At 43.6% G+C, this 14,664-nt stretch overlaps 1 protein-coding gene across 1 annotated transcript in view; it reads left to right on the top strand.

The window, feature by feature from the left end:
- The window catches only part of TGFBR2 (transforming growth factor beta receptor 2), an 89,151-nt gene that overhangs the window by 37,002 nt on the left and 37,485 nt on the right, over nucleotides 1-14,664 (top strand). Inside the window, exon 3 of the mRNA XM_054692910.1 lies at nucleotides 3,613-3,803. Within this exon, the coding sequence (XP_054548885.1) occupies nucleotides 3,613-3,803 (191 nt within the window). The remainder of the gene's footprint in view (nucleotides 1-3,612; nucleotides 3,804-14,664) is intronic.

The following is a 14,664-nucleotide window of genomic DNA, read 5'->3' on the forward strand; positions in this document are numbered from 1 at the left end:
CTCAGGGATCTGGAAAAATAAGCCACTCTTTCAGAAGCCCTGGCTACGTTGCTGCTGTTGCCAGCGGGAAACCCACCACACCTTCCTCTTGGATAGAAACTACCTGGTTTCTCCTAGATAAGATTCCCTTCCTTCTGTCTCTTATCCACACCCCCATCTCACCCCCACCTGCGCATATATGCACACTCACACTCACACGAGGTTACTCATGAATCACTTGATTAATTCATGGTTATGGATGGGGGTATCAGCAAGAGATAAAAGGAAAAATCAAGATCGTTAGAAGAGCTCCCATTTTATAAAAAAAACTATACATTCCTTAATGAAATAGAGCATTTTGCTGACTTACTCTGATCTTTCAAATTATCACCTTTTTGTCAAGTAACCAGTGTGTCTCCTGGCTTGTTGATAAATGAAAATAAAAACCCAAATACGTTCCACCCTTTCAGGGAAGGAGTCTTTCAATACTTTTTTCCAAACCACAGAGAGTTGGCCTTGATGATAGATCTGAAAACCTTGCAAATTTTCATACATACCAGAGAATGAATTCGTTTCTTAAGAACTAAAGGAATGTTAACAGCAAAGACATGTCGTGATAGCTTGCTGTACCTGCCAGCTTCCTTCGTGTCCAATTCTGAGGAGTGCTTTAGAAAAGAGAACCTGACAAAGATCATGTTGAGAGGAAATAGACCTGTGAGACCAAAGGTGGAGAAAGCCTGTCATCTGAGGAACGATCAAGGCAGTTAGTCATGGTTCACCCTATAGAGAGAGGACACAGGTTCTGTTGAGAGGTATTTGAAAGCCTCTCATGTGGAACATGTAATGATCATGTCCTGTGTGCCTCTGAAGGGCAAGAGGAGGATAATAAAATTTGCAAGGGGACAGCTCAGTGATGACTTCCTAACAGTTGAACAGGCTTCCTTCTCTGGAAGAGTCAAATAAAGTTCAGGAGAGGCTGGAACCATCTGGCAAGTCCACTGCAGGAAAAATTGAGACACCAGACTAGATGCCTCAAAGCTTTCTTCTTTAGTTTCATTCTCCACTGGTTCTCTTGACTCAGTAGCCAAGAGGAGAGCTTATTTGCATTATCGACGCCAGACTCTTTTAATGAATATATTATCCCCTGACCTGCAGCACAAGCCCAGATGATTGAATGTGAATCAAGTCTCTCTGTGCAGAGATTTTGCTTGTGTCAGGAAATGTAAGTATGTGGGGAGGAGAAGCCTCCTTGTCTCCTCTACATCCCAGCTATAAAGAGTGAATGCAGGGCCTCCCTGGTGGCGCAGGGATTAAAGACAGCACTATTAAGCTATTGCCAGCCACTGCAGCATGAGTTTGATTCCCCAGCCAGCCAGGGAGCAACCCACATGGTGCAGCAGACCTCTTCTGTCTTGCCCGCTGCGCCCCTCAGCAGTGTATTTCAGTCAATCTGCCTGTTCTGTTTCCCGCTCTGTCTCTGAAGAATCCCCACCCCTACACACACACACCTCTGGCCTGTACCCCAGCCTTTGTATGCATAAATAAATCTTTTTTTTTTTTTAAGTAGATTTGTAAGTACAAGTCGCCCCTGCTAGCCAAAAGTAGAGTGTTCCTATGAAACTTTGTGTGTTCCAAAGTGATGTAAACTGAAGAAGCAATTGCCATTAAGCTATGTGGGAAAACAAACACCAAAAATAACTTACCAGCTTACACACAAAACCTAGACTAACACTCAGGTACAGTAAGAGCAGGAGTGGTGTGAGGAAGACACAGCCTGCATGAAGCACAGCCCCAAGAGGAGTTCGGTGCCGCTGCACCTGCCGCTCAGGGCAGTGCTGCTCTGGAGGGCTGCTGCGAAGCAAACGCTGATATTTTTGCTTTTTGCCTTTTGTTGTAAAAATGAAGATCCTCTTTGGATTTATTTTGGTTATGAAAACAGGCAATAATATAGGTCTTTTGTAAATCAAAGTTGCACAATATGAACTTTTGAAATGCAAAGGGTATTTAGATACATCATCTGTTTGTGATTATGGCAGCTTTCCTTCAGTTCCCTCCTAGCACCCCTTAATTAAGGATTCCCATTGTTGTGCCTCCTTTAACAGGATGGGCTTACTCAGCAAGGTTTTGCTCTGCTTGTGCCTGCTGAGGTGTGAGTTTGAGAATCCTTGAATATTTTCACCAAGGGGCTCACTCACCTCAGCAGGAGTCAACCCTGGGCTCCTAAACACCAGGTCCTTTCCTGGTCTGGCTGATCCATCCTAACCCCCCACTCCCTCTCTTCTTACTCCCTGCTTGCCATATGGTCCTTTAGAATCCCTGCGTTAAGTACTAAGCAGTGGGACTAGTCAATGTCGCTCTTGTGTTGTGGGGATATGGACCCCCTCTTTTTCTAAGGAAGTTTTCTCTTAGGTCCTGTCCCGTTTTCCGTGCTCTGAGCAGTGAGTTTGTATGTGTCAGGGCAGAGGCATGGTTGTGAGCATGCATAAGCATGTGTGAGCGTAGCACATGTTAGACACTCGTATGTATGAGCTCAGAATCCTGAGGAAGGTTACACTTGCAAAGTTTTCTCGACCAATCATGTCAGGTAAAGCCTGATTGAAGCTTCCCTAGACTCCCCCTCCAGACACAGAGAATAACTTTCAAGACAACAGGTATTTTGCCTCTGAAAAGTCAGCTTTTCAGAGGAAGGAGGTGGTCGTTCCAACCTTGGTGCTGCATAATCAGCCAAGATGGCGAGTGTATGAGGAGAGCAAAGGGAAGCAGGCAGAAAATAATGCACAAGGATGCCAGAGTTTTAGTTTGGCTTTTGCAATGATAAAGTGGGCATTCATCTTGTCGTTATTAAATGTAACATACACATCAAGCCAACTGAGCATTTCCTAGGGCCCAAGTGAAGTGCCATGTGAGAGACGGGCAGGGCCTGAGCTGAGCTAGGCTCCAATTAGCGCAATGAAAGGATACTAGATGTAGAAGTCATTAGTTTATGACAGCACAAAATAGTTCCCTGAACTGTAAGTTAAGAACAGACACCTTGCAGTTCTCTCCCATGTGTTTTAATTTTTCCCCCTCTTGAGGGCCTTTCTTGTAATTTGGGAAGCTGCAGTTCTTTACCCAGGAAGTTTCTTCCGCTTTCTCAGCACAGCCAGACAGGGAACATGCCCTCACACACAGTACCCTGGGGCCTCGCAAACAAAAAAAGAGGAATTGCAGCGACTTTCCCAGACATGCTCTTTGAGAACAGTTTAGCCAGACATGACCCTGATCCTGCCGAGTAAACTGGGGATGCTGTGTGAGCCCTGCAGAACACGCGGGGGGAAGGCGACCACTGCTCAGGACCTCGCCCTCTGCTGGTTCCCATGCCCTCCCCTGTAATGACTTAATTCAGATTCGATGTTTAAAATCCTCCCAGAGCATAGCCCTTGTGTGTGAAATTATAAGTAGGTACTGAGACTAAGCCAAAGAAAAATTAGATGAGTAGAAATGCAGCACAGCTTCAGTGCTGGAGACCAGGCCCCAGCTGCCCTTGTTAGAAATGACCTCACTAAGGCAACACAGTCCAGACTCTTCTTCTGTCCAGAGACTATAGTCACCTGTTCTTTTTCTCTCTCCCACCCCATGACCCCTGCACTCCAGGAGAAAGAATGACGAGAACACAACACTAGAGACAGTTTGCCATGACCCCAAGCTCAAGTACCACGGCTTTGTTCTGGAAGATGTTGATTCTGAAAAGTGTATTATGAAGGAAAAAAAGATGCAGGGCGAGACGTTCTTTATGTGTGCCTGTAGCGCTGAGGAGTGCAACGACCACATCTTCTTCGAAGGTGGTGAGTTTTCCTGGCCTCGGGCTGGGCCTGACTTCCTCCATGCTCACTTCCTGTGTCTCTGGTCTGCAGCCTCAGAGCTCTTCCTTCTGTGGATGATGCTGTGAGCTTGGGCTCTGTGGGATGGCAGCTCTTTCACCGGGTAGAAAGAGGTGCTCAAGGAATATAACATGGTGGCTCTGGTCCTTATCAAATCTGACTCATATTTGGCTTTGAGGAATTTTTCTCACTCACAGCTGTGGTTCTCCAAGCTCAGTACCTGGAGCAGCAGCAGCTGACCTGAGAACTTGTTAGAAATGCACATTCTGGGCCACCAGGAAATGGAATCCTCAGTTCTGGGTGCAAGACCCCTCAATCTATTGTAATAAGTCTTCTGGGTGATTCGCATGTAAGTGAAATTTGAGGACCACTAGTCTAGAGATCAGAGGAGACTTAAATGGGAAAGGTACTTTGAATTAACTCAAGGGTTTTGTGTGCATATTCCTAGGATTTTTCTAAAGGGTCTTTATCATAGGTTCCATTTTAGAGAACTGAAATGCAGAGGGAGAATAATGAACCAAGGTTTACCCGTGGAGACGGGGAAGACTCTATCAGATACTACTACCCTTGTTTGAAGTTCAGCATTCACTAAACTAGAAGGGAGGGTGCATACTGTTCCTTCGATCTAAAATATGACTCAATAATTGTTTAGTGATGAAAGTAACACGTTCCTTATCAAAAGTTCGAATAATCAGCAGTACGTAGAATTTTTTTTTTAGTTTTTTGTTTTTTTATATCATTGTTCATTTTTAAACAATATTTGCTTCCCCCCACCCCCTCAGGTGTAGTCCCCATAGAGTTTCCTTCCTCAAGGCACCCGTGTACCATCACCTCAGTCCCCTGTGCTCCTCCCTCCCTCTGATCCCTCTCCCTCCTCCTCCCCTGCAGGATGTCTCTGGTTTATAATTGTCTGTTTTTGCTTTGCTGTGTTTTGTACTGTTATTTTTTTACCCTGATGTCTTATTTGGTTCCCCTATATTCCTGCTATAAGTGAAACCATCTGATATTTTTCTTTTTCTTTCTGGCTTATTTCACTGAGCATAATTCCTTCTAGTTCCATCCATGTTGCTGCAAATGGCATGAGTTTATCTTTTTTTTTTTTTTTTAAGATTTGTTTATTTATTTATACAAGCACTGGGTACAGTCAGAAGCACGGGAGGGCGAGAGAATTCACCAGAGCCAGAGTGGGGAGCAGAACAGGCAGAAGGACCGAAGTACACTGCTGAGGGGAGCAGCGGGCGGCAGGAGAGGTCTGCGCGCCATGTGGGACCCTCCTCCGGTGGCCGGGGAGCAGCCGGGGATCGAACCGGTGCTGCAGAGGCTGCAGGCAGCTTTGCAACCCAGCGCTCAACCGCTGCGCCACCGGGGAGGCCCGAGTTTATCTTTTTTATACACAATTTATACGCAATTTTTTATACACAATATTTTATAAACAATTATATACACAATATTCCATTGTGTATATATACCACATCTTCTTGATCTTTAAAGACTCATCACCCAAAGCAAAGAAAGTCAAGGCAAAGATAAACACCTGGGATTACAGCAAACCAAAAAGCTTCTGCACAGCAAAGGAGACATTAACCAAAACAGAGAGACACCCCACTGATTGGGAAAAAAATCCTTGCACTCCAGTCAACTGATAAGGGACTGATCACAAAGATACACAAAGAACTCACATGGCTTAACAAAAACAAACAATCCAGTCAAGAAATGGGCAGCAAAACTTAAAAGACACTTCTCCAAAGAGGAAATGCAAATGGCCAACAGGCATATGAAAAAATGTTCAGCATCCCTTATCATCAGGGAAATGCAAATCAAAACCACATTGAGATACCATGTTACACCAGTAAAGATGGCACATATCCAAAAAGTATGAAGAATTTTTTTATTTATTTTTTTAATAGAGGCATGTTTTTTATTTATTTGTTTGTTTGTACATGCATGGGTACAGTCAGAAGCACGGGAGGGTGAGAGAATTCACCAGAGCCAGAGCGGGGAGCAGAGCAGGCAGAAGGACCAAAGTATACTGCTAAGGGGAGCAGCGGGCGGCAGGAGAGGTCTGCGCGCCATGTGGGACCCTCCTCCAGTGGCCGGGAAGCAGCCGGGATTGAACCGGCGCCGCAGAGGCCGCAGGCAGCTTCGCAACCCAGCGCTCAACCGCTGCGCCACTGGGGAGGCCCTGAAGAATTTTTTAAATGAAAGTTAACCTCACTCTCAACCCAACTGATGATAATCAATATTGACAATTTGTTGAGTGCACCATTCAATCATCTGTTCATCTTTTTCCTTTTCCCCTTTTGTCTGTCCCAGTTCCCTCCCTCTCTCTCCCTCTTTCCCTTCCTTCCTCTGTCCATATATCTATCTGTCCATCCATCTAGCCTTTCATGTGTCCATCTGCCCATCTAGCCATCCATCCCATCCACTTATCCATTTTCCAGGGCAAGCAATAGTTGATCATTCTATAAATATTATTTGGCAACTTTTTTTTTTTTTTTTTGCAGCCAACCAACTTTTACTCTTCCTTCTAAGCAAGATCATGCATATAGAGAAACTGCACACTTATTCAGTGTTCTTTATAATGCTACATTATAGATTGTCTTCTGACTGATTTCACCAGTCTTCTTTTAGTGGATTATTTAGGTGCCTCCACTTTTCTACTTAATACTACATTGAATATATTCATAAACTATATTATGCATTTGTGCTAATAATTCTGCAAGATTTCTAGAGGTGATACCTTTGGATCAGAAGTTATGCACATTTTAAATTCAGATGACCACTGTGAAATAGCTGCTTCTCTACCAAATATCTGAGCAGATGTATTTTCGCATATCATCTCTAATACTGGAGATTGTAAACCTTTTAATTTCACCATTATAATAGTGAAAATCATATTCTTTAGATAGTATGAATGAAATCTCAGAGTGGGGAAAGGTTATTTTAGCCCCAGATAGGTCTGTTTCAACAACAAAAGAAATCTTGGGACACCAGTGCTGTGTCTACAGACTACTCCCGTGTGTGTCCAACTGTGGGAAAAAGTGTGTCTCATGCTTTGTGTGTGGTGTTCACTAGCACTACAGGCTCACGTCTTTCTCCCTGTGTCCTTCACCACCTCCTCCCTTCTTTACCCAGCCAGATCCTGGCTACCCCCCCCCCATGCTGAATTTTCAGTACCCCAAATCAAGTATGTACGTCTTGTTGGCACAACACTTTGCAAAATGACTCATCTCCCCTCTTTTTTTATCTAGCAAACACTCCTTTTCTTTATGTAATTTGAATCAGGAGGCTAGATATAACCAAATTAAATCACATTAAAAAAGTAACATCTGATGGCCTGGCTTAACATGTCAACTTTGAAAAGAAGACAGAGGCTAAGCCAAAGTAATTAATCTCTAATAGTAAAAGGTCCAGGCATGTTTACTACAATCTATGCAACTTTCCCCTCCTTTTGCTTACTGACTAGTCTACAATGGAAAGTTTATTTCATCCAAAAGTGTTAAAAATTGATGAATGGTCTGCAAGTTGGAGATGTGTATGTGTATTAATAACTTCAGTTTTCCATGTATTTCAACTCAGGTGATGATCATGGGCCCATATTCACATTTTCCCTTTTGTTATCAGACTATTTCTTTCCTTAAAGAATGTGAGGTAATCACATAAGACAATACCTCATTGTCAATTACTCAAGCAATCCAGTGTGCAGCTGATGACTCAGAAGCCTGGGTAAATTCTCCTCTTCTTCAAAAGCTCTCCAGGGAGATTGAATTTACTCTTGTTATCTAATAGGTGTTTGCTTTGTAAGCATTCTTTTCTTTACAATGGGGCACTTACCCCATCCTAAGAGCAGCTATTAGGAGCAACATTTTGGGATCCATTTCTCCTCTTATAGCTTCTATCCCTTTTTCAAAGTACTTTTTATTATTCCACTCCAATGAGATGACATGTTTTATGTTGTTTCAGTATAGCGATCTGTTCTCACTGCCAGATTTGTGATCTGCAGATGCAATGGATGTTAATTACTTACATCTTCTATTTTTCTTAAATATACACAAGAAAAAATGTTGAGCCACACTGGTTTATAAATGTGATCTTTCTTTTCAGTGCTGTTATTAATGATAAGCTGATGCAATGGATGTTAATTACTTATATCTTCTATTTTTCTTAAATATACACAGGAAAAAATGTTGAGCCACACGGGTTTATAAATGTGATCTTTCTTTTCAGTGCTGTTATTAATGATAAGCTGACATTCAGAGAGAGTGTACTGTTGCCATTTAGAGTGCTCAGCCTTTTTCATGTTATGACCTCACTTAATCACATAGCCATGAAGCTACTGTAATTATCCCCATCTAATGGGTAGGAAATACTGGGCTTTGAGAAGTTTAATGCTGTCCAGGATCATGTGGCCACCAGACTGGTGGGTGGCCCAGCTAGAATTTATAATAGAGTGTGTGTCCACTGAAACATTTGTTACGATTTTCCATCCTTTTTTATTCTCCCCACCCTGTCTCTATCTATTGATATCCAAACAGATAACATATTAGTAGTACACACATTAAAAAAAAAAAAAAACAAATGTTACAAAGTAAAAAGGAACTAGCATGGTAAAAAGGAAATCTTCCTTTCAGTTTGTCCCCTAATTTCTCTGACCACTGTTGAGAGTGAATCATCTATTTTTCCAGAGCAATTTTCCTGCTTGACATTCTGCACAGAAATCCTGAATTTGGTAAAGCATATCACTGAGATTATTTTATAAAAGTCACTTTCATTGATATATAATTTACATGAAATAGAATTCACTCTTGTAAAGTACATGGTTTATTGAATTGTGACAGATGCCTGCACCTCTTTAGCTGCTCCCATAATCAAGACAGGACACTGTCATGGCCCTGAAGACTGCTTCTCTCTGAAAGGTGTAATGAAAAATTCTGAAGAAGTCAGTCTACCCCTACTCACCAGGGTGTATGACTTCAGAGAGAAGAGAGAGTGTTTGTATTGGTCATTGTATTGGTCATTTGTATTGGTGGCTTGGTGACAGCTGTCAGTCAGATAAGATCTGAACCAAGCATAGGGTGTGGAGAGGGGAATCTTGAACTAACAGCTACCTTGCCCTGTTGACTTGCAAATGACTAGTGTGCTTTGCAGAGACATTGTGTGGTTATGGATCTCTCTCTGAACCTTAAAAAATCAAACACAATCTCAGTTTTGTTCACTCCATCAGTAGTTTCCAAGGGCACTTGAAAAAAACAATGCACAGAGCACTGGGCAAGGAGATGATTCTGCTGTCTCAGGTGAAGAAGAATCTAGGGCATGGTTAGGATTGGGAACCCAAGGTGGCTTCCTGGATTTAAGGCCTTTTGTATCATTTATTAGTTTTTCCTCCATGGACCAGTTACCTGACATCTCCATGCCTCAATCTCCTTGTCTGTGAAGTAGAAAAAGACAAGGAGAGGGTCTATGCTGTTATGACAGTTGACCAGATCACATACGTAAGGTGTCACAGTCATGCCCAGTATGAGTCACTGTTAGCTGTGAGGATTATTTGGGCTGTTTCTGATGGGCTTTGAGGGCATTGTTTGTGTAAGACGTGAAACCGAGACTGAGCAGCCCTTCCTCTGCTCCAGCTTGAGGTTTTACAGAATTTTGACCAAGGCAAGCCAGCACAGCATCCAGGCCCCCTTGGAATTGTTATAGGACAGGGAGAGGGGCAGCCCAAACCCCGCAAACCTGCTTATTCTAAATGGGTTCTGCCATCCGCCGCATCAACACAAAACATAGGAGACTTTAATGGGAAGGATCTTTAATAAAAACTAGGAAACAATACAGGTGAGGCAAAGAGTCTAGTTTCTAAATGAAGCACCCAAAGTTACCCATCCCCTCGTGGGTAAAACTCCATCCAAATGGGATTGGCCCAGAGCAAGGCCCCAAGGCCTGCCACAAGTCTAAAGCATCTTCCAGTGGGGACCCACAGAAAAGGGTCACAAACAACCGGACAAGCCCGGAAGGAAAAGAGCAAAATCAACATCAAGATAAAAGCTGCCATTGTCACCTCCCCACGGGTCTCACCGACATCTGTGTCACCCAGTCCACGACCAAAAGACAAGCGCAGTTTCTTCACGTGTCTCTAGGCTCCATGCGCCTCCTCCAGGTCTCCTGGCTTCATCCTGCTTCCTTCCTTCCTCAGTCTCTTCTGCAGCTTCTTTTTTTGCTGCTCAGCTCCACCCTCCCTTGGGTGGGGCAGGGAACCTCCCCCTTTCCTGGAGACCACCCTGTTACAATCCCCCCTTTTAATTTTATTCCACCATGGGCGCCAAATCTGTTATAGGACAGGGAGAGGGGCAGCCCAAACCCCGCAAACCTGCTTATTCTAAATGGGTTCTGCCATCCGCCGCATCAACACAAAACATAGGAGACTTTAATGGGAAGGATCTTTAATAAAAACTAGGAAACAATACAGGTGAGGCAAAGAGTCTAGTTTCTAAATGAAGCACCCAAAGTTACCCATCCCCTCGTGGGTAAAACTCCATCCAAATGGGATTGGCCCAGAGCAAGGCCCCAAGGCCTGCCACAAGTCTAAAGCATCTTCCAGTGGGGACCCACAGAAAAGGGTCACAAACAACCGGACAAGCCCGGAAGGAAAAGAGCAAAATCAACATCAAGATAAAAGCTGCCATTGTCACCTCCCCACGGGTCTCACCCACATCTGTGTCACCCAGTCCACGACCAAAAGACAAGCGCAGTTTCTTCACGTGTCTCTAGGCTCCATGCGCCTCCTCCAGGTCTCCTGGCTTCATCCTGCTTCCTTCCTTCCTCAGTCTCTTCTGCAGCTTCTTTTTTTGCTGCTCAGCTCCACCCTCCCTTGGGTGGGGCAGGGAACCTCCCCCTTTCCTGGAGACCACCCTGTTACAGAATGATGCCACTTGAATTATAAGGGAACTTGCTCTGCTTTAATCCCTGCCTCATCCAGTTTCTCTTTCTCTCTAGACATCTTTGTAAAAGCAAGGGGAGCAGTCTGAGTGTAGGGTTTCTAATCAAAGCTAACCACATCACTGCCACCATTGGATATTACAAATTAGGCATGTTGTTCCTGTTTTGACTCAGGAGCACAGCAGGAGGTAGCTAAATAAAACTAGAACAATTCACAAGTGCCTTTCACATCAGTGATTAAGGGGAATGCAGCTCACAACTTCCAGGGGGATTCATAACTTTTTTTTTTTCCCCCTGAGGAAAGCTTGTTTCGGGCCACGTGGCCTTCTTATTGAATGGTCCTGTGACTATTGACTAACTAGTTCTGATAATAGTACCTCTCGCCTAGGGTGGTCTTGGGGATTGAGGGAGATGATGTTTGGGAGTGCCTTGCATGGTAACTGGCCCACAGTACTTGTCTCCTTACTGACAATTGCCTTCCCTGGGTAAGGCCAACAAGCAGCCTGCCTCTTGTGCATGGCGGAACTCTCGCCACTGAGTGTGGATAGTCCAGCAGTAACAGCAGCAGCAGCTCCAGTGAGCTTGTTACAAGTGCAAAACCACAGGGCCCTCCTTGACCTGTTGCATCAGTGTCTGCTTTGTGACAATGTCCTTGGTGTTTTGTGTGCACTTGAACATGTGAAAATCACTGGTGTGAAGTCAGCTGCCTGGGATGGAAACAGAGGTGGGTCTTGCTACCCTCATGCTAACAATTTGCTAAGCTGATCAGCACAAGACATTTCGTCATAAACCTGGTCGTTTGGAAATCAACTAACTATTCTACTCAGACCATTCATGTAACAGAACTCCCCAGTGATATGTGGGTGTTTTTCAACTGTGATTGTAAAATTCATGTTTTATATACTCCTCAAACTTTAGGTTATTGTGGATCTGGATTATGAGCACCTTTTCAATATTTCTTCAATTTCCATGACAATCTTCATATTAGTTCTCTATTTCCCAAAGCAACAAGATATTTAGGGATTTTTTCAAAATGTATTTTGAGCTATAAGGGAGATGTTTGGTAGCTTGGGGAGCTCAGGACGAGTAATAGAGTGGCATTAAAAGTCAAGCCTGAATCAGTTTGTTCCTTAAGTGATCATCTGCTGGAGTAGCATGCATGGAAAGCAAGGAGGAGACTCATGGGGGTGTCTGTGGGCCGCTTCCAGCTCCTGGGAGACTGAATCCCTGGCCATTTTATTACCTTTCCTCCTGCCTTAGAGCTGAACTGCTGCTTCTAGAACTTTAGAGACACCCTATCATGCAAGAAAGAAAATCAGCCTTAAACTCAAGAGTTTCAATAATTTGTTTTTAAGGCCAGAAACCTGTCCATTTCCTTTGCTGAAGTACAGCTGAGCTGAAGCCATGGCCCAGGCACAGGCAGTGGGAACTCATAGAACCAAAGAGCCAGGGCTCCCTGCCCTGGGTTGAGAGCCTCCTATGGATTCATTCCTCCATGCTGGCCTCTTTCAGGTGTGTTGTCTCCTAGAACAATAACTGCATTTTTTTGACATCTTGTTTAGTTTCAGCGCTATTGAATCACCATTGACAACAAAAATTGTAAGATGTTTCAAATGTACCTCATGATGGTTTGATATACACATTTCGAAAGGATTCTTCTCATCAAGTTAATTGCTGCATCATCACCTCAAACATATTTTTGCATGAGAATTTTAAATTCTACTTCTTTAGCAAATTTGGATTATATAATAGGGTTATCGACTATAGTCAAAATGGCATCTTAGGGCCTCCCCAGTGGTGCAGTGGTTGAGCTCTGGGTTGCGAAGCTGCCCGCAGCCTCTGCGGCACCGGTTCGATCCCCGGCTGCTCCCCGGCCACCAGAGGAGGGTCCCACATGGTGCGCAGACCCCTCCTGCCGCCCGCTGCTCCCCTCAGCAGTGTACTTCGATCCTTCTGCCTGCTCTGCTCCCCACTCTGGCTCTGGTGAATTCTCTCACCCTCCCGCACTTCTGACTGTACCCAGTGCATGTATAAACAAACAAACAAACAAATAAATAAAACATGCCTCTATAAAAAAATTAAAAAAAAATGGCATCTTAGATCCTCAGAACTTAGCTTATAGCTGAATTTTTTTGTTCCCATTTACTAATTTCTTTCTATTCCCACACCCCTCAGCCCTCGGTAACCACTTTTCTACTGTTTCTGAGTTTGACATTATTTTAGATTCCACATATATGTGACACCATATGGCAGTTGTTTTTCTCAGACTAGACTATTTCATTTCCATAAAATAATGGCAGGCCCCTCCATGTTGTCGCCAGTGGCAGGATTTCCCCCTTTCTCATGGCCGAATGTCATCCCATTGTATGAATAGAGCACATCTTCTTTATCTATTTCATTTGACTGACAAAGAAATGGCTTTTAGAGATTAGGGTCATTTCCCAAGGTGAAGACCTTTTTCCCATAGGAGAATTAGAGAAACTTACTCTCTTTCAGGGACTATCTTTACTTTCCAAGTTCAGGGTAGGGTGGGAGAGTGTTTGTCATCAGTCTTACACCCACCTGCATACCTTACATAAGAGACCTCCTATTCTGTGGGCACACAACTGGTCCCTTAGACTCACCTAGCAAATCCTTGGCAAATGGTACAACCTCAGGCCTGCACTGCTGATGCAAGTGATGTCAATAAACCAGATGCTTATTTTGAGAAGATCATGGTCTCTCCAACTAGATTGTCTGGGTTGAAATCCCAGTGAAGCCATTTATAAGTTATTTGTCCTTGGGTGACCTACTTCCCCTCTGTGTTCCCCTCTGAAAAATGTAGAATAGAAATAGTGTCCACTTTGAATAGGATGATTGTGAAGATAAACAATTTTATTCATGTGGGGAACTTAAAATAGTACCTGGCACAGAACATGTATTCAATCAGTTTTGACTGTAAATAGGTACTATTGTTCCCCTAGATTTAAATGCCTTATCTTTAGATTTAGCCAGATGAGTGAGGAGCTTTGTACTGACATCAGGCTGCATTCTTCTCCTTCCTGAAAATTCCTTCAGCTGCATTGTGTATAGGTCCCATCCATTATAAGCAGCAGTACTGTGAATCAGGGTGACACGTTCACTGTAAAGAATGCTGTCGAGGAAGCTGTTCACTGTGTTGTGTTATCTTCATGAGGAAGTCAGGAAAAAAAATTCTCTCAGCTCCCTGCCTTAGTAAGACTATTTTCTTTATGAGGTCATGTTTGCTTCTCTTTTTAAAAAAAAAAAATTTTGTGTGTGAAGAATGGGGGTGCAGGTCAGATGTGGGGGTGAGAGTATTCACCAGAGAGAGTGGCGGGCAGCACAGGTGGATTTACTGAAATGCACTGGTAAGCATTTCGGGCAAGAGAGGAGAGGTCTGCTGCACCATGACGGTCAGCTCCCTGGCCTGGGATTAGAGATGACAGAGCTAAGACTTAACCCCTATGTCTTATCTTAAGGGCACTTTGAAGCAAACCGAGCAGAAGTAGGAAAGTTACTTTGATAAAAGACTAGTCAATAAATACTTTGGGCTTTGTGGCCAGAGAGTCTCTGTTATAGTTACTTGACTCTGCCTTTGAAGCAGCTATAGGCCCTGTGTAAACAGTTGGTTGTGGCTGTGTGTTACCTAAGTAAAAAACAATACAATTAAAAAAACTTCATTTATGAAAACAGGCTTCAGTGGACCATGGTGGAAGACTCCCGGTGCCTTAGTGGTGGGTGTGGTGTGGTGACATACTTCTGAAGAGGCGTGAATCTGTTCCTCTGAATTATATAAGGTGTTGTAGCCATGTTACTTCAACAAAAAATACAATTAAAACACCAAACAGGTTTCAAGCCAAGAAGATGTGCATTATTTTTGTATTCCCTGTTTCAA

The sequence above is a fragment of the Talpa occidentalis genome, unplaced genomic scaffold (assembly GCF_014898055.3).
Source record: "Talpa occidentalis isolate TD23 unplaced genomic scaffold, MPIMG_talOcc4v2.1 talOcc4.10, whole genome shotgun sequence".
NCBI classification, from domain to species: domain Eukaryota; kingdom Metazoa; phylum Chordata; class Mammalia; order Eulipotyphla; family Talpidae; genus Talpa; species Talpa occidentalis.